The 27,634-nt window shown below is 41.3% G+C and overlaps 1 protein-coding gene across 4 annotated transcripts in view; it reads left to right on the forward strand.

The window, feature by feature from the left end:
- Positions 1 to 1,524: 1,524 nt before the first annotated feature.
- arhgef10 (Rho guanine nucleotide exchange factor (GEF) 10) overlaps positions 1,525 to 27,634 on the forward strand; it is a 76,181-nt gene continuing 50,071 nt past the window's right edge. The window contains exons 1-4 of one of the 4 annotated variants that reach the window (XM_052486123.1): positions 1,525 to 1,881; positions 13,003 to 13,144; positions 18,312 to 18,428; positions 24,268 to 24,729. In XM_052486123.1, the coding sequence (XP_052342083.1) occupies positions 13,135 to 13,144; positions 18,312 to 18,428; positions 24,268 to 24,729 (589 nt within the window). In that variant the 5' untranslated portion in view covers positions 1,525 to 1,881; positions 13,003 to 13,134. The remainder of the gene's footprint in view (positions 1,882 to 13,002; positions 13,145 to 18,311; positions 18,429 to 24,267; positions 24,730 to 27,634) is intronic. The other 3 variants (XM_052486125.1, XM_052486122.1, XM_052486124.1) reach the window with 3 other exon arrangements.

The following is a 27,634-nucleotide window of genomic DNA, read 5'->3' on the forward strand; positions in this document are numbered from 1 at the left end:
ACCTACTGCAAGTGAATTCTACAAGTGAGTTTCCAGACAATACATAGCAGTAATTTAAAACCATTAGACTTTGGTAGTGACACAAGTTTGTAATGTTCACATCATGCCGCAAATGCATCGGCACTTGGACGAGTGGACCGAGTGAAAAATAGCACATTGTCAGATGTACTCTCCCAGCGGCAATTGTTAGTTTTCTCCAGAGTTCAGTAAAGTCAGTGCACAAAGCAACACCACAAAAATTGTCATTTTATCTGAAAGATGTAAGAAATAGAGGCCAAGGAAAGGTAAGGGGAGAGAGGGACAGTGTGTATGTATGAGTCTGTATGTGAGTCTGTATGGGTCGACTGAGAAAACGGGTTGGGGATTGTTGAGCTGCCTCTGAGAGTCAGGCAGAGAACACCAGCAAAACAAAATAGTTTGCACTACACAACAAGGAAATTGTGGATTTACTCAATCATAAATTAATAGCTTATTAGTAGGTTCAAATCTACTAGTCACAGACAAACGACTTGACATGCTGCCATCTTGGCATGTCTGGTGGGGTAAGTGTGTGTGTCGGCGATGTGTGTATTCGCTCTCGGATTACAATGAAGAGCAAGATGTGCGGCTCTGTTCTCTGCCAGCTGCAGCTTAACTAGATCTTTCTTTGCAGAACTTGAACATATGACTGGACAATAATCAAGATAAGATAGCAAGGTTTTTAATCTCAGCATGACCAGAAAGACTAGCCACTGCTGTGCATCATGAATGTAATTCAATATGTAATGTATCCATGAGATGGTGCTATAGGATTAGATGAATGCTCAAGGCCTCTGGGATGATCTCAGTGATGGGTGCTCACTCATTTTAGGCAACTTTAGGGATACAATATGGATAATGGATTAGTTTGTGGTATTTTTCAAATGTAAGGGGAACTGTCTATGACCTCATTTAATGTATTACAGATTTTGGCTTATGGAGAGGCTTGGCACAATCACATTTTTGTCAAGACTAGATGGACATCAGCATGGAGTTCATAGATTGTTGGGCATTGTTTACTGTTTATTAATTCAAACAAGAATAAATACTTTTGACTTCAATGCAATGTTGACTGTGAACTCTCCATAGACCTACAGAATTCACGCATGCGACATGTGTGAAGAAATCAACAAATGAGTGAGAAGTGTGTGTAGTACTTCAACAAGTTTGACATGGCATAGTCAGTTTATGATGAGACTGTAAAGTCGCAATACTTCACAATGATATGGACATTAAATAATATACACCAATGGTGGATCATGGTGGATCATTTGAAAGACAGTTTGTAAGTATGTGCTTTTTATGCTTCTCAACATCCACACCGATGAAGAATTGGTGCCCAGCTGTTCCAAGGGAGCTGCCTCACTGATCACGTGGTACATATTGGAGCGCATGTACTTCTGGTGCGTTCATAACCAAGTAGCAAGGTGGTAGAGGTCAGCATGTGGAACAAATCGGAGCTCAGGGATAATATACAAGTTTCCCACTAGAAATTACGAATTGGAGGGGCATTTAAGTGGATTTTTCCCAGTCGTATATTGTAAATAACACCTTCCCACTCGGTTAACAACGCATTATAAATCCTAGGAGGAGGATCTCAGGAATGTAATTGAGGGCCTTTTGAGCCAATTAAGGCTTCGCACCCGAATCTCCACCAATGACTGAGAAGGAGGCGAGGTCTTGCATGGACTCGGGATGGCGATGGGAAGAACTTGGATAATTTCAGTCGAGGAAAATGGAAAAAGGGACAATTCATTTATAGGAGTAGAAGAAGTTCTTCCTCAGTGTTTGACAGGGATTTGTTTGCACATCTTTACTGTGGAACTAGGAAAAATAACGATATTCATCAGGATTCGAAATATGGTGAGTTCTATGTGTTGTGGAAAATATTCCCGAACTTCAAGATTGTTTGAAAGTAATTTTATGATTTACAATACAGTAATATAACCAGTACATTATGTTCAGCTGTATTTGGACGGTATTCTACGAATGGAAGAGATCTAACTTACATGTTTTCTCTGCAAACAAAGTGAGTGATCGTTCGCCCGGGTGCGCTGTTTTAAAACGTGGCGAGTTGTCTTTGCCAACATGTATCGGTTTGTCAATTCAGAGACGAGTGTCTCATAATAATGTATCCTGTGGGTTCTGTTATTTCTGCAACTATTGTAAACCTTTATGCTTTGAAACGTGCAAGAACAAAACAAATGAATGTATAATTGTATCTTTCTCATGCATACAGTCTTTAGTCTTTCAGAAATGTCAATGTACGAAATTGGCAGGAACGTGGTTGTCACACCAATGACAAAATTGTGATGAATTTCTAGATGTTCTGTACAAACTCAATGCCGAAAGTTATGGTTCCCCTCTGTTATTTTTTCCCGGGGTACAGGTGCATGATATTAAACTAGATTGCATAGTATCAAGTGCAACCTAAATGTAATTATGATTTCTATCCACTCCTTACCAAGACAATTAAGGCCTGAACATATAAACAATACTTTCCATCAGAGTTATTACAGGTTCACTATTCATTTCTGATTAATAAACTAGTCTATAAACTAATAAACCAGGCTACTGATTATAAACTGTTTGCGAATGATAAAGTATTGTCATAACTGAGCAAATTTACTGTAGCATTACTGTATAATACATTACCCGTTAGTTTCTGATTAAGTCTAGTTTATAGATTTTAGCCTAATCCAAAATAGTATTGGAATACTTATATAGCCAAACGTTGTACAGTGTATCATGAAGTTTGATTCAAACACTTTAGAAAGTGTTCCAGAGCACCCTAACTCCATTTCAACAAATTCACTTAGTCATGTATAGCATTCCTCAATCAAGCAAGTGCATGACTCCACTGAACTGGAACTTTCTTTGGTAACACTTGTATTAATCAGAAAAGTCTCATTTGAATCAGAGTAGCCTATAACCACATCCGATCAAACAGTATTCCAGGAATCTATGCGCCTCGGGCTAGGCTGCTAAAAGATGGTTTAGATACGGTGAGCACTTTGATCTGCTATTGTATTGTCTGGCTCCATGCTTGTCCAGTTCACTTTGCATCAGCACTGGGGGAAGAGTTGAGAGCCTGTGAAATTTGCACACACTATCTGTAATTTGCTTAGCAAATAGCCAGGCCACTTGGCTGCTGTGAGTACAGATGCCTCTACCCCTGGTAAGGACTCCTAAAAAGGGATCTCTGGTATTTGGGGAGTGTGAAGACTCTGCTGTACCCAGGTCTACTGCAGTCAGTGGTTCTCTAGCTGAGCAGTCAGGTGAAGTGAACCCTGGGCCTTTAGACGGCACGCTCTACCATGCATAAGACTTCCTCCTGTAGAACAAACACCACAGGTACATCACCATCATGCCCTAAACTTCCATCTTTATTTTGGCTCAGCAGCTCTGGTTCCTGGCTTAGCCTTACATGCTAAGAATCAAACCATAACTCCTTCAGCATCCCACCTAGTTTGTCCATAGCTTCATACCAGAGGGTTGATTTCAGATTGGGGAGCCTCTGTTGTTATTCTTTTGCTGGTTGTTATTGTCGATCACAGATGCAGCTGGACAGAATAACTAATTCCCTAAAGTGTGTGTGTCGGGTCTGTAAGTCCATCCAGTGGGTAGAGGCTTATGGGAAAGCCTCAGAGTGTCTGGCAGAGGGTGAGAGTCGGGCCAGAGTGCATAGCAGTCTGCAGAGAGGAGCATACTTCCCATTTTTCAGAGGACTGTTGTGCGATCATGCAGTAAATCCTCCCATTCACCACTGAGGAGCACTGAGATGTAATGTGGATCAGCACATCGCACAGCCATAGCTGGGTGTGAAACTGACTGACTGGGCTTTACTTCCTTCGTTCTGGAGGTGGACATGGGAGATTTGTCACCAAAATGTGTATTTACCAGCTGTGAACATCTGTGTTCAGAATTGGACTCGAGCTGTGAAGCTTCTTGTTCCGTTGTCAATATTTTTGGACACTATGGATCTATGACTTTCTCCTATAACGTCTTGTCATTTACACTATTCAATTGTCACTATTACATACAAACCACACTGGCCACGTTGCGCGTGCAAGTATTGCAAAATAAATGTACATGTCTGCGTAGCCAAGCGACAAAGTAGAAAGTGGTTTTATTTGAGACACTCCACGTGCTGCAAGTCCCCTCCTTATTGGTTATCAGGAAGATAGAAACCCACGTGGATGCTTGAAAGACAAACAAGGATAAATGAATTAAAGATAACTAACTAAAAACTAGGTTTCCCTTTTTAATCTGTGGATTGTTCGTCGGAGCAGAGAAACTCACGATTTTATATGACTTCGGGTCAAAATTATACAAAGAACCAGCTAAAAAGAGGACCATATGCATGTCAGATAAAATAACAACATTTACATTACATTACATTTAAGTCATTTAGCAGACGCTCTTATCCAGAGTGACGTACATTGGGTTTTTTGTAAATCTCCCCGGACAAACTAGCTAGCAATAGCAACTAGCCAGATGTCCATGAATGTTTTATGTGTGTTTCACACATAATTAATATATTTGATTAAAAGTAGATTTTGGTATTTTAACCTGCATGTCATAATCATGTCTGGTGTGGATGGACAAAATCAGCATGTGCACAATGGCGCACGGGGAGTGCATGTGTGGCCGATGTAGTCAGTATGTTAGTGTTTAGGAGTTTCGTTAGTCACCCTATCTCCAGTACCCACTCTGAAGTCAGCATAATGCATATTACTGTAAATATCAACGTTTTGAACTGACCTGTTGTCATTTGTTGTAATTTGAGGTTGGGAGAGAATGTTGTTCTACTGACATTAAAATGCTTCCTGAGCTACTAGCTGGGCAGCTAACAACGACCTATTTGGCTTCTCCCTCTCCACTATTGCCTCACACACTGACATAGTGACATTCTGTGAAAAAATGGTCAAATGAGTAAGATGGCTGGCCTTGCTTAGATCGTATTGGGAGACAACAAAATTAAGCAAAAAGGTATTCTGTATTTTCAGAAAAGGTCTAACTTGAATATTCTGCCAGAGGTACTCTTTCTAAAGAGTATCATCATCATAAATTTCAAGCACAGGACAAGAGGACAAGATCTTACATGCACTGCAATTTGTCAAAAGCTTGCTGTGTTCTTCAGTGATGGGTGTGTGTTGCCTAGCACTGTTTATGACACCACAGGAATGGATCTCTGCTGTTGTTCTGGACTACACTTCAATTTGGGGATCTCTGATTCATTCTCATATTCTCAGTGTAGACACTCGATAGTGCCTGATCCCTCCACGTGTCCAAATGTCTATACACCAGGGACCCTAAGAAAGCCAGTGCAGCTTTAACCCTAACCCTAGGGCATGCTATTGAAGTGTGTTTCCCACACCAGACACCCATATACTGTAATTACAGCTGTTGATGTGAAATGCCATGCTGCTCCTCTGGCTTATATTGATCCCTGTATCTAGGCCAGCTAACATTTCAGGCCTGTCAGAGGCTCTAGAAAGCAGCTATGAACATGATATTTAGCTATGGAATGGTATACATTGAGTTACTGCTAACTCGCTCTGTAGATCTATTTAATTTCTCCTTATGGACTCTAATTTCCCACTGTATGCAAACTGCTCTGCTATATCAGCTGTTATTGCTGACAAATGATCATTCCTAATGTGCGTTGGAACTCTACATTTCTAATGAGAGAAATATCCAATATCCTTTAAGTTCCACTCCTTGAGGGCTGACAGACTGCAGGCTGCTCTCTCAATCTCTCTCTCACTGTGATGTTTCAACTGCTCTTCCTCAGCATGTCATAAAACTGCTCTGCCTGGCCCCTTGTCCACACACACAGAGACAGAGAGAGAGAGAGAGAGAAAGAGAGACAATGCAAGAAGGGCCTTCTATGTTATCAAAAGGAACCTAAAATTCAACATACCAATTAGTATTTGGCTAAAAATACTCGAGTCAGTGATAGAACACATTGCCCTTTATGGTTGCGAGGTCTGGGGTCTGCTCACCAACCAAGAATTCACAAAATGGGACTAAGGCCAAATTGAGACTCTGCAACAAAACAGTTGTAAAATATCCTTAGTGTACAACGTAAAACACCAAAAAATGCATGCAGAGCAGAATTAGGCCGATACCCGCTAATTATCAAAATCCAGAAAAGAGACATTTTATTCCACAACCGCCTAAATGGGAGCGATTCCCAAACCTTCCATAACAAAGCCAACACCTACAGAGAAATTAACCTGGGGAAGAGTCTCCTAAGCAAGCTGGTCCTGGGGCTCTGTTCACAAACAGAGCCCCAAGACAGAAACACAATTAGATCTAACCTAACCAAAAATAATTACTTGACACAGTGGAAAGAATTTATAAAAAAACTAGAATGCTATTTGAACGTAAAGAGATTGTTTATACACAATACCTGACCAATCTTTTACTATGTACAGACTGAGCATAGCCTTGCTATTGAGAAAGGCCGCCGAAGGCAGACCCGGTTCTCAAGAGAAGACAGGCTATGTGCACGTTGAACACAAAATGAGGTGGAAACTGAGCTGCACTTCATAACCTCCTGCCAAATGTATGACCATATTAGAGATGCATATTTCCCTCAGATTACACAGACCCAAAAAGAATTAGAAAACAAAGGCAATTTTGATAAACTGAAATACCACAGTAGCAAGATTTGTGACCTGTTGCCACAAGAAAAGGGCAACCAGAGAAGAACAAACACCGTCGTAAATACAACCTATATTTATGTATTTTCCCTTTTGTACGTTAAGTATTTGAACATCAGTACAACACTGTATATACAGATAATGACATTTTAAAATGTCTTTATTCTTTTTGAACCTTTGTGAGTAATGTTTACTGTTAATGTTTTATTGTTTATTTCTCTCGTTTATTATCTATTTCACTTGCTTTGGCATTGTAAACATATGTTTCCCATGCCAATGAAGCCCTATAATTGAAATGTAATTGAATTGAGAGATAACGACAGAGAGGGGAGAAGGACAGAGAGCGAGCCTGGACATTTTAGTATGCTGCAGGGCACTGTCCTCCCCAGCACAAGTGTTTTTGTCATCCTTGCCCGTCCATTCAGAGAGACCTGTTGTGTATAATGGACCACTGATTACAGTAACGCTGGCAATGGGAGATCATGACACACTGCCAATAACACAGCCATGCAGAGAGCACAGCGAGTCCAAGAAGCAGAGTGTGTGTGTGGGTCTGTGTGTGGGTCGGTGGGTCACCACAAGGATAAGAAAAATCTCTCAAGTCCCCACGAGGACAGAGGCTATTTTAGGGTTACGATGAGGGTTAGGGGTTAGGGAAATAGGATTTTGAATGGAAGTCAATTTTAGGTAGGATAGTAATACTGTGTGCGCGGAGAAGGGGAAGGAGAGATGGGCCTAGAGGATTCTCTCTACTGGTGCCAATGTGCACTCCAGAGCAGGCTCTTGGTTTTGTTTGTGACTCTATCGTACAATTTCTGGAATGCCATTCTTCAATAAGGGCGCTTGAGATGTTTTTGGATTAAAACAAGTGTCAAAAATCTGCTTGGTCACCTGGCTGGCTGCAGTCTTGGTTTAAAGTGTCCTAGATTGTGATTTTCATTATGTAGTACTGTACTACTGTATCTATACATGATAATTCCTCACCCTTTGAGAACATGTTTATTATTACTAATGTGACTGGTGTTATTACCAATGCTAATTGTTGTGACTGCACTGGGAACCAAGCGGAGGCATTATCTGCAGGCCCTAGATGACAGATTTCCTGTCTGTGCACAGCTAACTACAGTGTTGCTGACATGTAACGACATGCTTGGCCAAGTCTGTCATCAGATGGTTCTCTTTTTTCACCCTCTGTTGTCTACAGACCAGTGGGGGCCACTGATTGTCTGAATACCCGGGGTGCGAGGTGGTTGGAGTTGTCGACAAAGCAGCACGACAGATATAGGATACCAAGTTTTCGAACTACAGGTAGTTTTTTTGAGAATATGTATAAAGCGATCTGTGCACTTGAGCAGCAGCATAAATACAACTATCACTTTTTCATGTCAAAAACTGAATGACCACTGTTGCACATGCTGCTACTGTTTTGAACAGATTAGATTATACTATTTAGAATAAGCAGCCAGCTCATGAACAAATGAGTACACCAGGGAGAACGCAACAAGCATGCAGATGCAATAAGTGAAAGCACATTATCTGGAGATCCAGTAACTGGTGATTGCAAGCTAACATAATGTCGCAAAGCATGATGAGTTTGCCAGTTAACTTTAATTTTTAATTAACTTGGCATGGGAGCTAACTAGCTACCAGCTATCTGCTTATTAAAGGTAGATAACTGGTTAATATAACCAAAACATCCAAACTATTTCTCAATGTTTCTCGAAATCATTGTTGTTTGCTAATTAATTTGATCACACCTGGTTTTATGCTGTTTTAGTCCACACAACATGTCACCCTGCCACCTACAGAAAAACCTGATGAACAACATGGGGGAAGACAATAAGCCACCCTCCTACCAGGTCCACAATGAGAAGGTTCTAGCAAGTGTATTCCTCTATCCTTCGACTCTTCTTTGACGTAGATGTCTGATTTTAGTGGTGTCCCTGACAAAAAATCTTAAATGTGTGTTTGAATAAAATCAACTATATGTAGGCTACTGAGCTTGTCTGATGCTTTAAGCACACTGTGGTTAAATAATTAAGACACACAAATTACTTGAGGGAGCCAGAGATCAAGATGACCTAACCAGAAGAAAAAAACCTGTTCCCAAACCACCTCCTCCCGCTGCTGCTGGTCTTCGCAGATTCTGTAATTATGCTCCTGAAGTTGTTTCATTTCTTTTATAATAAAGTCTTTGTATCTCAAAATCATTGTCATCTAAATTACGATTATAGAAATCTAAAAGTACTTTGCCAACTATGTAAAAATCACCTACATGAAGCTAATAAATGACATTGCAGCCTGCAGGTAGAAAATATAAAAATAAATCACATTAGCTGCGCATGGCCTGTCTGCGAGGATCTTTGAAACATAGTCAATACAATCAACTTGGTCCAGCCCAAAGCTTGTGCCAACAAACTTGCAACATTGTATAAAATATCCTGGACCCTCAGTTTCCAGTGCCCTGAGCTGAGCTCCAGAGAGACACAACTGTAGTCTATTTTTTCAAGGGACAGGAAGTAATCAGGTAGGCCTATTTTATGACATTTCCACCAGATCAGAACATTACAGAGAGCTGGAATTATTTTTCAAGTAGGCTACATTAAGGAACTTTTTAAATTCTCAATGGATGTAAATACAGACTTCTTTTACTTGCTGTTTGAGGTGAATACAAAATTGCTTTGAGAAGCGGCACAATTCATTAGTGGTGTTGAGTTAAGACGATTAGAAACACTATCAGATCCCCAAATGGGCACATTTTATAAGCCTACATTTGCGCACAGGCCAGGTAGCCTAGGCCTACTTCTTAGCGGAATCAGGTGCGTGTACTTACTCAACATTGACAGGAGCCTAGGTTGTGTGCTCTGCAAACAATGTGTCCCCTCCTACAATGACAACGGTAAGACTAGTAATAATATATTGAATGGATTAACAGAAATGATGGTAACCAAACAAACATTGTAGTAGTACATTTATGGTAAATGTACTACTGGTGCCATCCCAGCCTTCACAATGGATTAGTCCACTCAGACAGCCATCAATCAAGATGTGCCATAACATACTGTTTTTTTTGCAACTGCTTGACTAAAAATATATATATGTGTATACACTCCCGTTCAAAAGTTTGGGGTCACTTCGAAATGTCCTTGTTTTTGAATGAAAAGCACATTTTTCGTCCATTAAAATAACATCAAATTGATCAGAAATACAGTGTAGATATTGTTAATGTTGTAAATTACTATTGTAGCTGGAAATGGCTGATTTTTAATAGACTATCTACATAGGCGTACAGAGGCCCATTATCAGCAACCATCACTCCTGTGTTCCAATGGCACGTTGTGTTAGCTAATACAAGTTTATCATTTTAAAAGGCTAATTGATAATTAGAAAACCGTTTTGCAATTATGTTAGCACAGCTGAAAACTGTTATTCTGACTAGTTGAGTATTTGAGTATCTGGAGCATCAGCATTTGTGGGTTTTAATTACTGGGGCGGCAGGGTAGCCTATTGGTTAGAGTGTTGGACTAGTAACCGGAAGGTTGCAAGTTCAAACCCCCGAGCTGACAAGATACAAATCTGTCTCTCTGCCCCTGAACCCACTGTTCCTAGTCCATCATTGAAATAAAAATCTGTTCTTAACTGACTTGCCTAGTTAAATGAAGGTAAAATACATTTTAAATGTAAAAAAAAAAATCTCCCTCAAAAAAGAAACAAAGTACTTTCTTCTGAAACTTGTCAGTCTATTCCTGTTCTGAGAAAGATTGCCAAGAAACTCAAGATCTCGTACAACGCGAGATTCACAGAATTGTGCAAACTGGCTCTAACAAGAATAGAAAGAGAAGTGGGAGGCCCCGGTGCACAACTGAGCAAGAGGACAAGTACAATAGTGTCTAGTTTGAGAAACAGATGCCTCTCAAGTCCTCAACTGACAGCTTCATTAAATAGTACCCGCAAAACACCAGTCTCAACGTCAACAGGGAAGAGGCGACTTCGGGATGCTGGCCTTCTAGGCAGAGTTCCTCTGTCCAGTGTGTTCTTTTGCCCATCTTAGTATTTTCTTTTTATTAGACAGTCTGAGATATGGATTTTCTTTTGCAACTCTGCCTAGAATGCCAGCATCCCGGAGTCACTTCTTCAAGGCAAAGAGTGGCTACTTTGAAGAATCTCAAATATAAAATATATGATTCCATATGTGTTATTTCAGAGTTTTGATGTCTTCACTATTATTCTAGAATGTAGAAAATAGTATAAATAAAGAAAAAACCCTTGAATTAGTAGGTGTGTCCAAACTTTTGACTTGTACTGTAAATATATGTATGTTAAAATACATAAATATTTGTACTATTTTCTTTGACCAATCACAAGTGGGGTGCCGCCCCTAACGCCCTAATGGGTGGGCCGTCGCCAACTGTTGTCTCAGCTGCCTGCCTACCTGCCATCTAGACCTTCTTTAAAGGAATGTTTGGAGGCCTCCAATAAGCATGATGCTCTGTACTAAGCCTAAGGTGCTGACAGGCAGATGGACAGTGAGTGGTTGTATATATATGAGAGGACCCCCCCTCCCCCAGGGAACATGGACTAGATACCACTAGAGGCCAGGCAGGATGTAATTTGGCCGAGGTGCGTCTCGTTTCCGCCCAGCAACTTAAAGAGCTGGGAAGAGTAATTATAGGAGTCAACAGGAGGTAAATGGAGGAATCTCCAGACTTTTTAAAAAGCTGTAATGTCATTACAAGGAAGTCTGGACTCAGTTTAAGGATTTCTGTAAAAATTAGAGGTTTAATTTAAACATCACCTTAATCAAATAGAAGAAGACATTGGCCATCAGAATAACCATATTAAATGTATTTATTTGGGAAATGTTTAATGCCAGGAAGGGACGTCTTTCCTCTTGAGGATGCCCAGAGGATGAGAGCACACCTGATTGCTGCGTTTCCTCTTCACCCCCCCCATCTCTCTCTCCCTTCCTTCCTCAGTCACAGCTCGTACAGTACTCCTGAGGATAGCAATGATGAATCATTTTATCAGCTAAGGGTGTAACCCATTCTTTTAGGATTTGTATACATGTCAAGATCTGTCCAGTTAGTCACATCTATCTCTTAAGTTAGGCAAGTTATATTTTGTCTCAAGGACAAAGATATTCTACCTGACTGTACTCTCCAACATACAGTACAGAAGAAAATGCTGGTCTTGTGTTCACATTCACTGTACTGCCCTGACTCTGTGCTGCTCTGTACCCTGGGTGGAGACAAAAAAACAGAGGAGCTCCCATTATTCATAGACAAAACAAACTTTGAGTCGCTTGTAAATGGTTTATCTTTGGAATGGAGCAGTGGAATGGAGCAGTCTTGTTCACAGATGATTGTACTGTATTTGTATTTGTACTGTATAGCTTGTCTTATTATGGTGTGAATTGAATTGGAGAGCAGCATGTCTGTTACAGTATGGAACTCACTAGAACTCTACAACAAGGGGCCTCTTATTTTATGGAATGACATCACTGATATATCATCCACCCTTGAGGGGAGTGTGACAGGCTAATTGTATTTGATGGAAGTAGGCTAATGCAGGACTTGTTGACCCACAGAACTTGAAGCTTCTTTTGTTTGATCTTCCATCTGTTTGTCAGACAGTGGAAGAATACACTGTCTCATGTCTGTGCAGGTCTGTGTGTATCCTGCCTTAGCATGCATGTGACATTTTTCCCCCAGATGTAAAATGAGCTGCTGTTGTTAACCCCAACCTCAATTTGACCTCTGACCTCAAATGCCTCTGCAAACCTGTCACTCTACCCAGTACCTTTCAGCCAATAATATGCCTTTTACAGGCTAAAAAGTATTGCTCTGTAATGTGTACGTGTGGACAGTACTGTACATGCAGAAGTTTATTAGAAAATGTTACGCTAGCCTAGAATACCAAACTATATTTCATTAAATTTGACTGAACATCAGATAACAGCTGTTTACAATAAAACATTTGAACTGTTATTGTCTTTGAGTAATTTCTAGCTCTCATCAACAAAAACAGAATCTAATTGACCACTGGATTATTTGTAAACTAAATGGGCCTAGTGGTGCAGTGGTCTAAGGCACTGCATCTCATTGTTAGAGATGTCACTACAGACACCCTGGTTCAATTCCAGACTGTATGACAACTCAATGACTCAAGCCCAGTTCAGCTAATCCCTACCATTGTGTCACAGAGTTGTCATAATGCTTCAACAATTGTACAATACACCAGGGCTGTCAGTAGACACTATAAGTAACCTAATTGATGTCCCTTTAACTGCCCTGAATGCCTCTGATTCCTACAGCTATTGTATGCAGTAATCATGTGCCGACTGTTCGCACTAAGCCGGTGTGCCCTGGGAGGAAGTCCACTGTGAGGAGCTCACCCTGCACTAACATAAAGAACATCTACTGCTGCTAAGCTTCACAGTAAAGCAATGAATGCAAGTAAGAATCCCAGAAGATAAATGCTCAAAAGAGCCCACGTTAATACAGTTGAAGTCGTATGTCTACAGACACTTAGGTTGGAGTCATTAAACTCGTTTTTCAACCACTCCACAAATATCTTGTTAACAAACTATAGTTTTGGCAAGTCGGTTGACAGACAAATTATTTAACTTATAATTGACTGTATCACACTTCCAGTGGGTCAGAAGTTCACATACACTATGTTGACTGTGCCTTTAAACAGCTTGGAAAATTCCAGAAAATTATGTCATGGCTTTAGAAGCTTCTGATAGGCTAATTGACATAATTTGAGTCAATTGGAGGTGTGGATATATTTCAAGGCCTACCTTCAAAGTCAGTGCCTCTGCTTAACATCATGGGAAAATCCAAAGAAATCAGCCAAGACCTCAGAAAAAATATTGTAGACCCTTATCAAGTCTGGTTCATCCTTGGGAGCAATTTCCACATTCATCTGTAAAAATAATAGTACGCAAGTATAAACACCATGGGACCACGCAGCCGTCAAACCGCTCAGGAAGGAGATGCGATCTGCCTCGTAGAGATGAATGTACTTTGGTGCGAAAAGTGCAAATCAAGCCCAGAACAACAGCAAAGGACCTTGTGAAGATGCTGGAGGAAACCGGTCAAGAAAAAAAAAAAAAGTCAAGATATTGGAGTGGCCATCACAAAGCCCTGACCTCAATCCTATATAAAATTTGTGGGCAGAACTGAAAAGGTGTGTACGAGCAAGGAGGCCTACAAACCTGACTCAGTTACACCAGCTCTGTCAGGAGGAATGGGCCAAAATTCACCCAACTTATTGTGGGAAGCTTGTGGAAGGCTACCTGAAACGCTTGACCCAAGTTAAACAATTTAAAGGCAATGCTACCATATACTAATTGAGTGTATGTAAACTTTTGACCCACTGGGAACGTGATGAAATAAATAAATGCTGAAATAAATATTTATCTCAACTATTATTCTGACATTTCACATTCTTAAAATACAGTGGCAATCCTAACTGACCCAAGACAGGGGATTTTTACTAGGATTAAATGTCAGGAATTGTGAAAAACTGAGTTGAAATATATTTCTCTAAGGTGTATGTAACCTTTCGACTTCAACTGTATATGTAGCTTAAGAAACAAGTTTCATTAATCAATAATTTGCTAGTAACAGATGACATTCATATTCTGAGTATCTCTAAAACTCACTTAGATAATACCTTTGATGATACAGTGGTAGCAACACAAGTTTATAACATTTATTGAAAATATAGAAATGCCAATGGTGGAGGTGTAGATGTTTTATATTCAGAACCACATTCCTGCAAACAGACACTGCACTTGACACATTTATGAAGTTGCTAATAAGCATGCATGCACCCATTAAGAAAATGAAAACTGTTAAATCCCTGTGAATTGATGAGGAATTGAAAAATGGTATGGTTGAGAAGGAAGAGGCAAAGGGAATGGCAAATAAGTCTGGCTGCACAACCGATTGGCAAACTTATTGCAAATTGAGAAATCATATGACTAAACTGAAAAAAAGAAGAAGAAACTACACTATTAAACCAAGATAAATTAAGAATGATAATAAAAAGCTTTGGAGCACCTTAAATGAAATTCTGGGGAAAAAGGCAAACTCGGCTCCATCCTTCATTGAATCAGATGGCTCATTCATCACAAAACCAACTGATATTACCAACTACTTTAAGGCTCCATGGATTGATGAGGAATTGAAAAACTGTATGGTTGAAAAAGAGATGGGGCAAAATGAGTGACTTAAATATGTCAGCAACTCTGACTGGCTTAAATTATGTTAATAAACTCAACAAAAAGAAGAAACTGTATTATGAAGTCAAGATCAAAAACCTTTGGAGTACTTTAAATTAAATTATGGGCAGAAAGACAAATTCAACTTTCATCGAATCAGATGGCTTAGTTATCACAAAGCCATTTGATGTAGCCAATTATTTTAATGATTACGCCATTGGCAAAGTAGGCACATTTAGGCAGAAATGCCAACAATGAACAGTGAGCCATCGTACTCATGCATAAAAATTAAATAAAATAATGAAAGGAAAGCATTGCAAGTTTTTAGAATTTTGTAAAGTTAGTGTTCGAGAGGTGGAAAAAATACTGTATGTAGCTCCCTCCAGTAACCACGAGCACAACTGTTCCTTGATTTTAACTGGCGGTTTTACTCTGTATTTTTTGTCAGATTTATCACCTTCCGTGTGAACTATAAAGTAAATGAAAATTCAGTTAAGAACACTCTTACAACTTTCTTGTCTTATGAGTGACTTATTAGCTTGGTATAACTCTGAAGTGCTTACATTCATAAACAGTTTAGCCGGAGCTTTAACAGTATCAGATTAAACACATGAATAAAGGAAAAATACCTCATTGGCTGCTTATTACAGAAGGGAGGAAATCAAAAACTTCACACTTCTTATTCTTGGCATGAATTCACGCTTCCTCCTTAATTATTATAACGTTCCCATCCTAACATACATATGCTACAACCTTTACAAACTACACCCGTAGACACAAAAAACCTATCTGACACAGCGTGGGATTGCCTTCACTCCAAAACTGTGTTGCTACGATAATAATCCCGTTCCAACAGTTCTTAGCCACGTAGTTCCGCTTGTCTTGCCATTTCCCCCGCATAGCGAACGCGTAAAGAATTCAAACAAAAAACAACACCATAGACTGACAGGTTAATTGCCAGTTATCGATCAATAATGACAAACCTCCTGGCATTGACTCTATAGCTGACTCTTTACCCACTCCTATCTTTCATATGTTAAATCTGAGCCTAGAGGAAAGTCTTTGTCCTCATGCCTGGAGGGGAGCCAGACATCCAGCATGCTTATAGAGACGGTCACTCAACATGTACTGCACTGACACAAACGACTAATGATTGGTTGAAATAAGAATATAAGAATATTGTGGGAGCTTCTCTTTGGTGTACCGCAGGGCAGCTCTCTAAGCCCTCCACTCTTTCCTATTTTTACCTATGACCTGGCATTAAACAAAGCATATGTGTCCATGAATACTGATGATTCAACCATCTACGCATCAGCAACCACAGCTAATGAAGTCACTGAAACCCTTAGCAAAGAGTTGTATTCTGTTTAGGAATGGGTGGCCAGTAATAAACTTTTCCTGAACATCTCTAAAACTAAGGGCATTGTATTTGGTATAAATCATTCTGTAAGTTCTAGACCTCAGCTGAATCTGGTGATGAATGGTGTGGCTGTTGAACAAGTTGAGGAGACTAAGTTACTTGGTGTGACAATAGATTGTTAACTGTCATGGTCAAAACATAGATTCAATGGTTGAAACGATGGGGAGAGGTCGGTCCTTAATTAAGAGATGCTCTGTTTGTTTGACACCGCACTCCAAAAAGCATGCCCTGCAGTGCTAGTTTAGTCTTATCTTGATTATTGTCCATTTGTGTGGTCGAGTGTTGCAAGGAAAGGCCTAGTTAAGCTGCAGCTGGTCCAGAACAGAGCTGCACGCCTTGCACTTCATTGTAATCAGAGGGATAATATAAATACTATGCATGCCAATCTCTCTTGGCTAATAGTTCAGGAGAGACTGACTGCATCACTTCATCTTTTTATAAGAAACATGAATGTGTTGAAAATTCCAAATAGTTTGCAAAGTCAATTTACACACAGCTCTGACACACACACTTACCCTACTAGACATGCCGCCAAGGGTCTTTTCACAGTCCCCAAATCTAGAACAAATTAAAGAAAGTGTACAGTATTATATAGAGCTATTATTCAATGGAACTCCCTTCCATCTCATATTGCTCAAGTGAACAGCAGACCTGGTTTCAAAAAACAAATAAAGCAACACCTCACGGTACAACGCCTCTCCTATATTTGACATAAATTGTTTATTTGTATTGATATATAGTCTACGTGTGCCATTTTTAAATTGATGTTCTGTTCTTGTCAATTTAATGTTCTGTATTATGTAATGTTTCATGTTTTGTGTGGACCCCAGAAAGTGTAGCTGGTGCTTTCGCATTCTAATGGGGATCCTAATAAAATACCAAAATACCATGGTGTGAACCTGTCAGCTCCACCATGTTTACACACATTCGGTCACTGACCCTAACTCTGTGTTCCCCTAGGGAGCCCCACGCTACCCTCAGTGGATCAAATAACCCTGCTCTGACATACACACACAAATACACCACATTAATTGACTGTTTGTGGGGCGAGAGGACATTTCCTTTGTTTCTTGATGTTGGTTTTATTTGTCTTTATTAGTTGTGGTTCAGATGTCTGGCGCTCAGACAAAAGCGCCAGGAACATAATGCTCCACTTCTCCACTCCCCTGCTGGTGTGACTTGACTGAGATTGAGTAACTTGGAATAAAGAGCATGTGGCTGGCAATGGTTGCTTGGTTTTCCATTGGTGGGGTGTAATGCATTGGGAAATACCACAGAAATGATGTATGGGAACATTCTTCATGCTAACTAATCTAAAAAGTATATTATATGCCATCTTTTGGCATTCTTCCATGTATTAGTACTTATGCTCATACTTACTTATGCTCATACTTACTTATACTAGTGATGGGGGCAAACATCAATGCAGTTACTTATTATTTTTATTATTATCATCTTTGGGACAATATTATATCGATATTTAATGGATTTTTAGCGCTAGTTAGCTCTATCTGCGCTAAAAGTCTGGTATTTTTCATCCTATAGCTTGTTCTCTTTACATAATGAGCCAGCATGTTTTCAGCACTTTTATTTCCATGACTGATCAAAAACACATGTTCTCTCTTGTTTCTCTGCAGCAGACATATAGTGAGCAATATGTTTGGAACATCAAATCGCAGTATCGAATCACAATACATATAGATTTATGAGAATCTCAATACATATCATATCATCACCTAAGTATCGTGATATTATCGGATCGTGAGGTCCATGGCAGTTTTAATCTCTAACTTATAACATGTGACCGTACCAGGCAAAACTCTAGTTAGGCTAAAACTTTTCCATGTAGCCCGGAAAAACTCGGGGCCTGGTGATGCTTGGGAACATTCTTCTATGCTTGGCTAATTGAATAAGTGTACAGTGAATCACAGCGTGACACCTCTGACATCCTCCATGTGTGTGTTTCCTCCAGGGCCATGTGTGATTGAAGAGGACCACCACCACCAGGCTGCTGAGGGAACCTGTATGCCCAGAGAAACGGCAACCAGTATGGACAATGTGGAAGACTTCCCTCCCCCGCCTCCTGAAAGTAAGTAATGCCAACATCCTCCTCTCCTCCCCTCTCTCTCTCTGACTTAATCTCTCCCAGCACTTGTAAATCCCCCCGTAGCCAATGAGAACACATGCTGCTTCTCAGGCCTGTGGACAGCTCTGTTTATGGTTTTCTATGCTGAGATGAGTGAGGCGCTACTTGGTAATGTCATTATGTCATGTCCGTTGGTAGATTTAGCTTGTCGTCCTGAGATGTTATCAGACTGTAGTGACCATCTCTACTTCCCTTTGTTACGCCTCGTGCAGTTTGTGTATTCTTGTTAATGTTTTTGAGTAGTCAGTTAATGTTTCTCAAACTAACAGGTCTTAAAGGCTGTTTTGGCTGATGATGATCGGGATCTATATATCATATTTCTGTTAGCCCTGTTTATGGTAACAGGTTTGAAAGGTGTTTCGACTGACACACTGATGGTCAGTCTAGCTCCCTGAGGGCCTTTTCATGATGGGCAGACCGTGTAAACACATTCCTCTCTGGCGCTCGTGGGCTGTGGAACGAAGGAGTAAGGAGAAGGAGGAGGAGAAATGTGCCACAATTGCGAAGGGCAGACAATGTGCCTCAGTATCTGAGCCCTGGCTGAATACTGCAGCATCAGGCACACACGCACACACACACACGCACCACAGGGAATGGAACAGGCCAGAGAAATGCCTCATCTCCAGCTGGGCAGCCACTTGCCTTGTTGCTGTGGCGATGCTGGAGCACATTGTAAGCCAGTGACTCATTGAGCAGAGCAGTGTGGCAGAGAGGAGAGGAGGCACGGGAACAGAATCCATATTGTGGTTATTAATTGACAATGGGTGTTGGGGACAGGCCTAGTTTTCTCTCTCTCTCTCTGTGTGTGTGTGTGTGTGTGTGTGTGTGTGTGTGTGTGTGTGTGTGTGTGTGTGTGTGTGTGTGTGTGTGTGTGTGTGTGTGTGTGTGTGTGTGTGTGTGTGTGTGTGTGTGTGTGTGTGTGCGTGTGTGTGCTGGCTAGAGAGAGAGTATTGAGCAGACTGCAGGCACACACATTCTCACAGCGCCAACTATCCATGGCTTCATCATTTACACTTGATCGTGACCAAATTATTGAATGGGCAATTTAAACGAATACTCTGTTCAAGCTTTTATACAATCTCTGTTCCATCACACCCCGCTCTGCTTTACTTGGACCAGCCTGTGCGTCAGAGAGTAGACACGCACAAGAATGAATATGCATCCCATGTCTCAGCAGTGAAACATCCCTCCAGGCAGTGGCTAGCTGTGCCTGGTCCTTCTAGCTGGTCCGACACAGCTATTCATTATCACAGATGGGAACAGCAGATGTCACCTCTTTCCAGGTTTTCCCTCCTAATGTTCCGCTCTAGCGCCTTCAAAGTTTAGTTTCAGGGTGTACATAGAAGTCAGAGGTCACAGTTAGACCATATAGCATAGTCACAAACCATTGTCATAACTTCAGACTGAGGGCTAGAACACTTCCTGTCAACCCCTTAGGGAGTCATGATGGGGATTTAGACTAAAGGGCTCATTGTGCTGTAGAGCTTCAAGGACTTTTGGGTCTCTGAGTGATTGATCTGTGTATCGGAACTGGGGATAAGGACTTATTTAAGCCTGAGGGGTTAGTAACTTTTGAGTAATGTATTTGATGGTTAGTGAGCCTAACCTGTAGCCTTACTTACCGTTGTGTATTTATGTTAGACAGTGTTGTTTCTAGTAACAGCTGTCTAAATGTCAGCTTAGAGTTTACTCAGTCAAGCAGGAAGTATTTAGCCAGCACAGGAAACAGAACTGATGTGAATAGGGGTCAAAAGGAAAAAGGTGTAGATCTATACTGAGAAATCTTAGTAGGAAATCGTCTCATATAGATGAGAGGGTTGAATTGTTACCTCTGGTTTGGTCATTCAGGAAATTGTGCCAGCACTTGGAGAAAAGGAGAGAAAAGGGAATTTTACTCAGTTAGCAGGAACAGTCAGGATATGAGAGTTTACCTTGGTTAACCTAGTCATGGGGAAACCTGAATCCTGATAGGACAGTCATGTTTGTACTGGAACTGAGTCGCGTGGGAAATCTGTGGTATGTTTAGGAGCAGAGGTATGCCCGTTTCTGTTAGATATGTCTGCCACGGCCAGGGAGATAAAGTACCCGTCTCAGATGGGGTTGTGACCTCTTAAACTGAAGCTCCTGCCTCCCATAGGGAAACGGTGTAATAGGAATCTGGATCCAATAGCAAGTCCATGTACTTGGACTCCTGTGGAGAGAAGTGGATGTTTGAATGAGCTGAATACAGAGCATTCCATTCATCTATACCACCGATGACTTCTGACTGTGTCACCTTCTGTGAACCCTTTGCCAGCATTCAGCAGGGATTCTAATGTCTAATGTTTTTTCTCTCTCTTTAGGCTACAGACTGTCCTCTCCTCTTTACACCCTTCTCCCTAATTCACCTCCTTTATTCAGTATGTCAGAAAGTACAAGAGAAGTGCTCGCACAACGGCTGTCCATCTGATTTGACAGGCTTTTTCCTGCACCTTACACAATGGTGTCAGTCGGTGTCGTCAACCTGAATAAACCCCCTGTTACTAAACCTACACACAGCCCTCCCAAAGGAACCTCATATAGAGGTGAAAAGAACAATAAACTGGAGAGCAAGACCAGGTTTCCTCTAACCCACCACCATGTCACTTTAAGTCCTCTGAATTAGGTCTGTGGTGACATTTACATTCCATATGCATCCTCAGCACAGTTTAGGTCAGAGAGAGAAAGTGGCTTTCTCTCTTCATCTCTATTCCTTCATCAACATTGATCTGATAGGAGATAAGGAAAGAAAGCCAGTTTGGACTATTGAGATGCAGCCCAGGATTCATAGGAAAAACAGTGTTTTTTTCTGGTCATTGGGGGTGTGACAACACTGCTCGCCGAACTGCATCGTGTGGATGATGTTACAAATATTTGTTGGTCTGATGTGATTAATGAGGAGCATCCAGACACTGCATTTCAATTATTGATAAACATGCACCTAATAAGAAACGGACTGTTAGAACTGTTAAGGCTCCATGGATTGATGAGGAATTGAAAAACTGTATGGTTGAAAGAGATGGGGGGAGGAGTGGCTTATAAGTCTGGCTGCACATCTGACTGGCTGACTTACTGCAAAATGAGAAATTATGTGACTAAACTCAACAAATATAAGAAGAAACTGTATTATGAAACCAGTACATTAAATTAAGTTATGGGCAGAAAGACAAATTCAACTCCATCTTTCATCGAAGCAGATGGCTTGTTCATCACAAAACCATTTGATATTGCCAATTATTTTAATGATTACTTTCATTGGCAAGTGGGCAAATCTACAGTGGTTGCTCCACTAAAAGTTGTGTGATTATGCTGCAGGACTTAGAAGTCATTTGTGGTTTAGTACGGTACTCTGCGTCACCACTTCATTGCTCCAGACCACCACAAGGGGGAGTTAGAGCACTCATTATGCTTTGAGTCCTACTGTGTCTCTAACTGACAATGAAGGGTGACATAAACCTAAATAGAAACTGATAATTGTACACAACTTCAGTATTACTTACTAAAACTGTTGTTACACTAAGGTTTTTATTTTGTAAGGATTATTTTGCTCTGACTGTAGTACTGTAGGCCACTCCCGACTGGTCACGTTATACAGCGCCTGAGTGGCGCAACGGTCTAAGATACTGCATAGCAGTGCAAGCTGTGTTGCTACAGATGCTGGTTCAATGCCTTGACTGGGAGACTCATGAGAACTGTTTTTTTGGTTTCTCTCCCTCTAAAAACAGAAATAAATCATTCTAAATAGCAAGCTGGCTTTATTTACAAATTAGTAACAATGTCTCACCCCATGTTCAAGAATGGCCCTTTTCTCGCTCATTTTACGTTATTTGAAAACTAAATCATTTCCAAAATATTGTTATTTTTTAAACAAAGCGATTATTACTATTATTAGTATTATTAATTTAGAATTATATAAAAGCCCCTTGGATATTCTCACAGATATATTATTAACCCTGTTATTAGCAGGACAATGTATATTGGTCATGGCTCCCGAGTGGCGCACTATGGGCTTGCCTTTCAGTTCTCCATCTGTATACACTGAAAGCGTGCGAGGTTCAAGGCACGAGGGCAGGGGGCACGGATGGGCCGCAGAGCCCTGCACAGAAGACCGACCAAGCCCATGGGGAAGGAAGGAGGAAAGGGGATCGGGGTGGACCCCCGATCCCCACCCCTCCACACAGGCAACACTTTAAGGGCCATTGCACTAATAATGGAGCTGACTAGGGAAACGTTCCAGCTGTTCTGTTTTTAGTGCCAGTCTGCACGTTCAAACTAAAACAATGTAACTAATAATGGCATCTTTATGTTTTCGTTAATAAAATAATGATAAAAATACTCTTTCAAAATGCAGATTTGTTTATTTAGTTACGTCATATTTTTCTATATACTATAGGCTGCTCTGAGGTGCTGCTCTGAGACAAGCATGGGGAACGGTCTTGATAAATCAATGAGATTTGTTATTTTCACTGAATCTCCGTTTAGGCTTTGGTTAGACTACAATTATACAATCAGGGTGTAGAAATATTATGCTCTTAGTGTAACCTTTATTTAACTACACAAGTCAGTAAAGTACAAATTCTTATTTAAATTATTTGCTAAGAGAGACTGGCATGCATAGTATTTTAGTTTAGCCTCTGATTACAGTGAAGAGCAGTATGGGCCAGCTCCAGCTTAACTAGGTCCTTCTTTGCAGCACGACCATATGACTGGACAATAATCAAGATAAGATAAAACTAGAGCCGGCAGGACTTGCTTTGTGGAGTCAAAAAAGCAGAGCATTTCTTTATTACGGCCAGACCTCTCCCCATTTGTATAACCACTGAATTTATATGTTTTGACCATGACAATTTACAATCTAAGGTAACACCAAGTCATTTAGTCTCCTCAACTTGTGTATCAGCCACACCATTCATTACCAGATTCAGTTGAGGTCTAGAACTTAGGGAAGGATTTATACCCAATACAATGCTCTTAGTTTTAGAGATGTTCAGGACCAGTTTATTCCTGGCCACCCATTCCAAACAGACTGCCATTTTTTGCTAAGGGTTTCAGTGACTTCATTAGCTGTGGTTGCTGGTGAGTATATGGTTGATGCCAGTGGCAGGTCATTGGTAAAAATAGAAAAGAGTAGAGGGCCTAGAGAGCTGCCCTGCAGTACACCACACTTTACATGTTTGACATTAGGAGATTAGGTTAGGATTAGGAGATTCCATTAACGAAAACCCTCTGAGTTCTATTAGATAGATAGCTCTGGATCCATGATATATTAAAGGTTGAAAAGCCATAACACATATGTTTTCTCAACAATAGGTTATGGTCAATAATATCAAAGACTGCAATGAAATCTAACAGAACAGCTCCCACAATCTTCTTATTATCAATTTCTTTCAACCAATGTCTATTCATAACCACACAGTTGGTGGTGGGTCAAGTTGGGACCCTCTACCAAGTTAAATATGAGTGCAGACCCACCCTTTTGCTAATTACAAACCTGCATTCATATTTAACATATTTGGCTTTTCAACCAACCACCCACTGTGTGGCTATGAATAGACATTAGTGGGGTCAGGCGTCGGTAACCTCACATTTTTGGAGAGAAGGGAAAATAACTACATTTGAGCTTTTGCTGATCTTTGAGCATAATGATTAAACTTCACTTATTCTACTTGCATATGTCTCATGTTCTCTCGCTCTATCCAAAGCCACACAAAGGTAAGCTCTATTTCTCTGACTCCAACTCTCTCTCTCTCCTTTCTGTGATTAGTGTTGGCGGAAGAGGTGCCCTATGCCGATGAAGAAGAGGGGGAGCAGTTTGAGTTTGATGACAGTGGGGATGAGTTCCCTGAGGCAGACCGGCCAACCCATGCCCCTCCAGCCCCAGACTACGGGGGCAAGGCCCAGATCAATGGTGTGGCACCTCACCCACAGCAGGAAGGACCAGACCCCCGGCCCTCCAACCCGGAGACCACAGCAGCAGCAGCAGCAGCAGCGGACACAGACACAGTGGCAGCTGAACCACCAGTTCCAGTAGCCATGGCTACAACAGACACAGTGGCATCAGCACCGGATCCTCCGGTAGCCAATGCTCCAACAGAAACAACAGCTCCAGTGGCAGCAGCAGAAGGGGACAAGACTTCATCTGTCCCAGCTGGCGCAGACCGTGACTTACCCCCTCCTCCACCCCCAGAGGACTCCACTCCTGTAGGAACAGACTCCCTGAACACAAGTTAGTGAAAACAACTGTTCAGTTTTCCTCTTTAGCACCTGGATGTCTGAGGATAGATCCTCTGTCTCGCTGTAGCCTAAACATACACAAATAATATACCACCACAACCATATCATTGTTCCACACTGAGTGGGTGCTGTACAGTAGTTGGTGTCATGCAGTCCATTCTTAGTGCATGTTTTGTGCCTACACATGTTGTATTACCTCATTCTGACACATGCGCCATGTCAGGCTGGAAAATACATTAGTGTAGTCCAGCCTGGTATCACTGGCTGCCTGGTTCAGGGTGGCTCTTGGCATTCATCACACACAGCTTGACACCACCAGAACTCTCTCGCTCTCGCTCTCGCTATTGATATATATATATATATCTATATTGATATATATATCAGCCTCTCAGTCAGAGGAGAGAGGCCAATCGCCCCAGTTAGACTCACCCCACATTTTTACTAGAGACTCCAACAACCTCTTGCTAACACAAACATTCTATGCACTTCCCTCTCTCTAACACTCACCTCCCAAGTTCCTATGTCTCTCCCCCTCTGACAATTACATCCTAGTCCAATTGAGAGTCCAGGCCCCTCTCCTCTCCATTTTAAATGTTTAAGTCACAGTATTCTTCTTCAGTGTTCTGCAATGATCGCAAGTTGGAGTGCTTAGTCACCTAACCAATGATAGACATGATGTGGTATCATCAAATTGCTGTCATGGAATTTTATGGCAGCACTTTTTAGTATTTTGCAATTGTGCAAAGTAATCTGATAACAAATGAGTTCCAGCACATTTGAAGCAGTGTGTAACTGTAGCTGTGTTGTGTTGGTGGGGATCATTTGGAGCAGTGTGTAACTGTAGCTGTGTTGTATTAATGGGGATCATTTGGAGCAGTGTGTAACTGTAGCTGTGTTGATGGGGATCATTTGGAACAGTATGTAACTGTAGCTGTGTTGGTGGGGATCATTTGGAGCAGTATGTAACTGTAGCTGTGTTGATGGGGATCATTTGGAGCAGTGTGTAACTGTAGCTGTGTTGTATTAATGGGGATCATTTGGAGCAGTATGTAACTGTAGCTGTGTTGATGGGGATCATTTGGAGCGGTATGTAACTGTAGCTGTGTTGATGGGGATCATTTGGAGCAGTGTGTAACTGTAGCTGTGTTGTATTGGTGGGGATCATTTGGAGCCGTGTGTAACTGTAGCTGAATTGGTGGGGATCATTTGGAGCAGTGTGTAACTGTAGCTGAATTGGTGGGGATCATTTGGAGCAGTGTGTAACTGTAGCTGTGTTGATGGGGATCATTTGGAGCAGTGTGTAGCTGTGTTGTATTAATGGGGATAATTTGGAGCAGTGTGTAACTGTAGCTGTGTTGTGTGTAACTGTAGCTGTGTTGTATTAATGGGGATTAATGGGGATCATTTGGAGCAGTGTGTAACTGTAGCTGTGTTGTGTGTAACTGTAGCTGTGTTGTATTAATGGGGATTAATGGGGATCATTTGGAGCAGTGTGTAACTGTAGCTGTGTTGATGGGGATCATTTGGAGCAGTATGTAACTGTAGCTGTGTTGTATTGGTGGGGATCATTTGAAGCAATATGTAGCTGTGTTGATGGGGATCATTTGGAGCCATGTGTAACTGTAGCTGTGTTGATGGGGATCATTTGGAGCAGTGTGTAGCTGTGTTGTGTTGGTGGGGATCATTTGGAGCAGTGTGTAACTGTAGCTGTGTTGTATTGGTGGGGATAGTTTGGAGCCGTGTGTAACTGTAGCTGAATTGGTGGGGATCATTTGGAGCAGTGTGTAACTGTAGCTGTGTTGTATTAATGGGGATTAATGGGGATCATTTGGAGCAGTGTGTAACTGTAGCTGTGTTGATGGGGATCATTTGGAGCAGTATGTAACTGTAGCTGTGTTGTATTGGTGGGGATAGTTTGGAGCCGTGTGTAACTGTAGCTGAATTGGTGGGGATCATTTGGAGCAGTGTGTAACTGTAGCTGTGTTGTATTAATGGGGATTAATGGGGATCATTTGGAGCAGTGTGTAACTGTAGCTGTGTTGATGGGGATCATTTGGAGCAGTATGTAACTGTAGCTGTGTTGTGTTGGTGGGGATCATTTGGAGCAGTGTGTAACTGTAGCTGTGTTGTGTTGATGGGGATCATTTGGAGCCGTGTGTAACTGTAGCTGTGTTGTGTGTAACTGTAGCTGTGTTGTATTAATGGGGATCATTTGGAGCAGTGTGTAACTGTAGCTATGTTTTGTTGATGGGGATCATTTGGAGCAGTATGTAACTGTAGCTGTGTTGTATTGGTGGGGATCATTTGGAGCCGTGTGTAACTGTAGCTGTGTTGTATTGGTGGGGATCATTTGGAGCCGTGTGTAACTGTAGCTGTGTTGTATTGGTGGGGATCATTTGGAGCCGTGTGTAACTGTAGCTGTGTTGGTGGGGATCATTTGGAGCAGTGTGTAACTGTAGCTGAATTGGTGGGGATCATTTGGAGCAGTGTGTAACTGTAGCTGTGTTGTATTGGTGGGGATCATTTGGAGCAGTGTGTAGCTGTGTTGTATTGGTGGGGATCATTTGGAGCAGTGTGTAACTGTAGCTATGTTTTGTTGATGGGGATCATTTGGAGCAGTATGCAACTGTAGCTGTGTTGTATTGGTGGGGATCATTTGGAGCCGTGTGTAACTGTAGCTGTGTTGTATTGGTGGGGATCATTTGGAGCCGTGTGTAACTGTAGCTGTGTTGTATTGGTGGGGATCATTTGGAGCAGTGTGTAACTGTAGCTGAATTGGTGGGGATCATTTGGAGCAGTGTGTAACTGTAGCTGTGTTGTATTGGTGGGGATCATTTTGGAGCAGTGTGTAGCTGTGTTGTATTGGTGGGGATTATTTGGAGCCCTGTGTAACTGTA

The sequence above is a fragment of the Oncorhynchus keta genome, chromosome 29 (genome assembly GCF_023373465.1).
Source record: "Oncorhynchus keta strain PuntledgeMale-10-30-2019 chromosome 29, Oket_V2, whole genome shotgun sequence".
In the NCBI taxonomy this organism is placed as follows: Eukaryota; Metazoa; Chordata; class Actinopteri; order Salmoniformes; family Salmonidae; genus Oncorhynchus; species Oncorhynchus keta.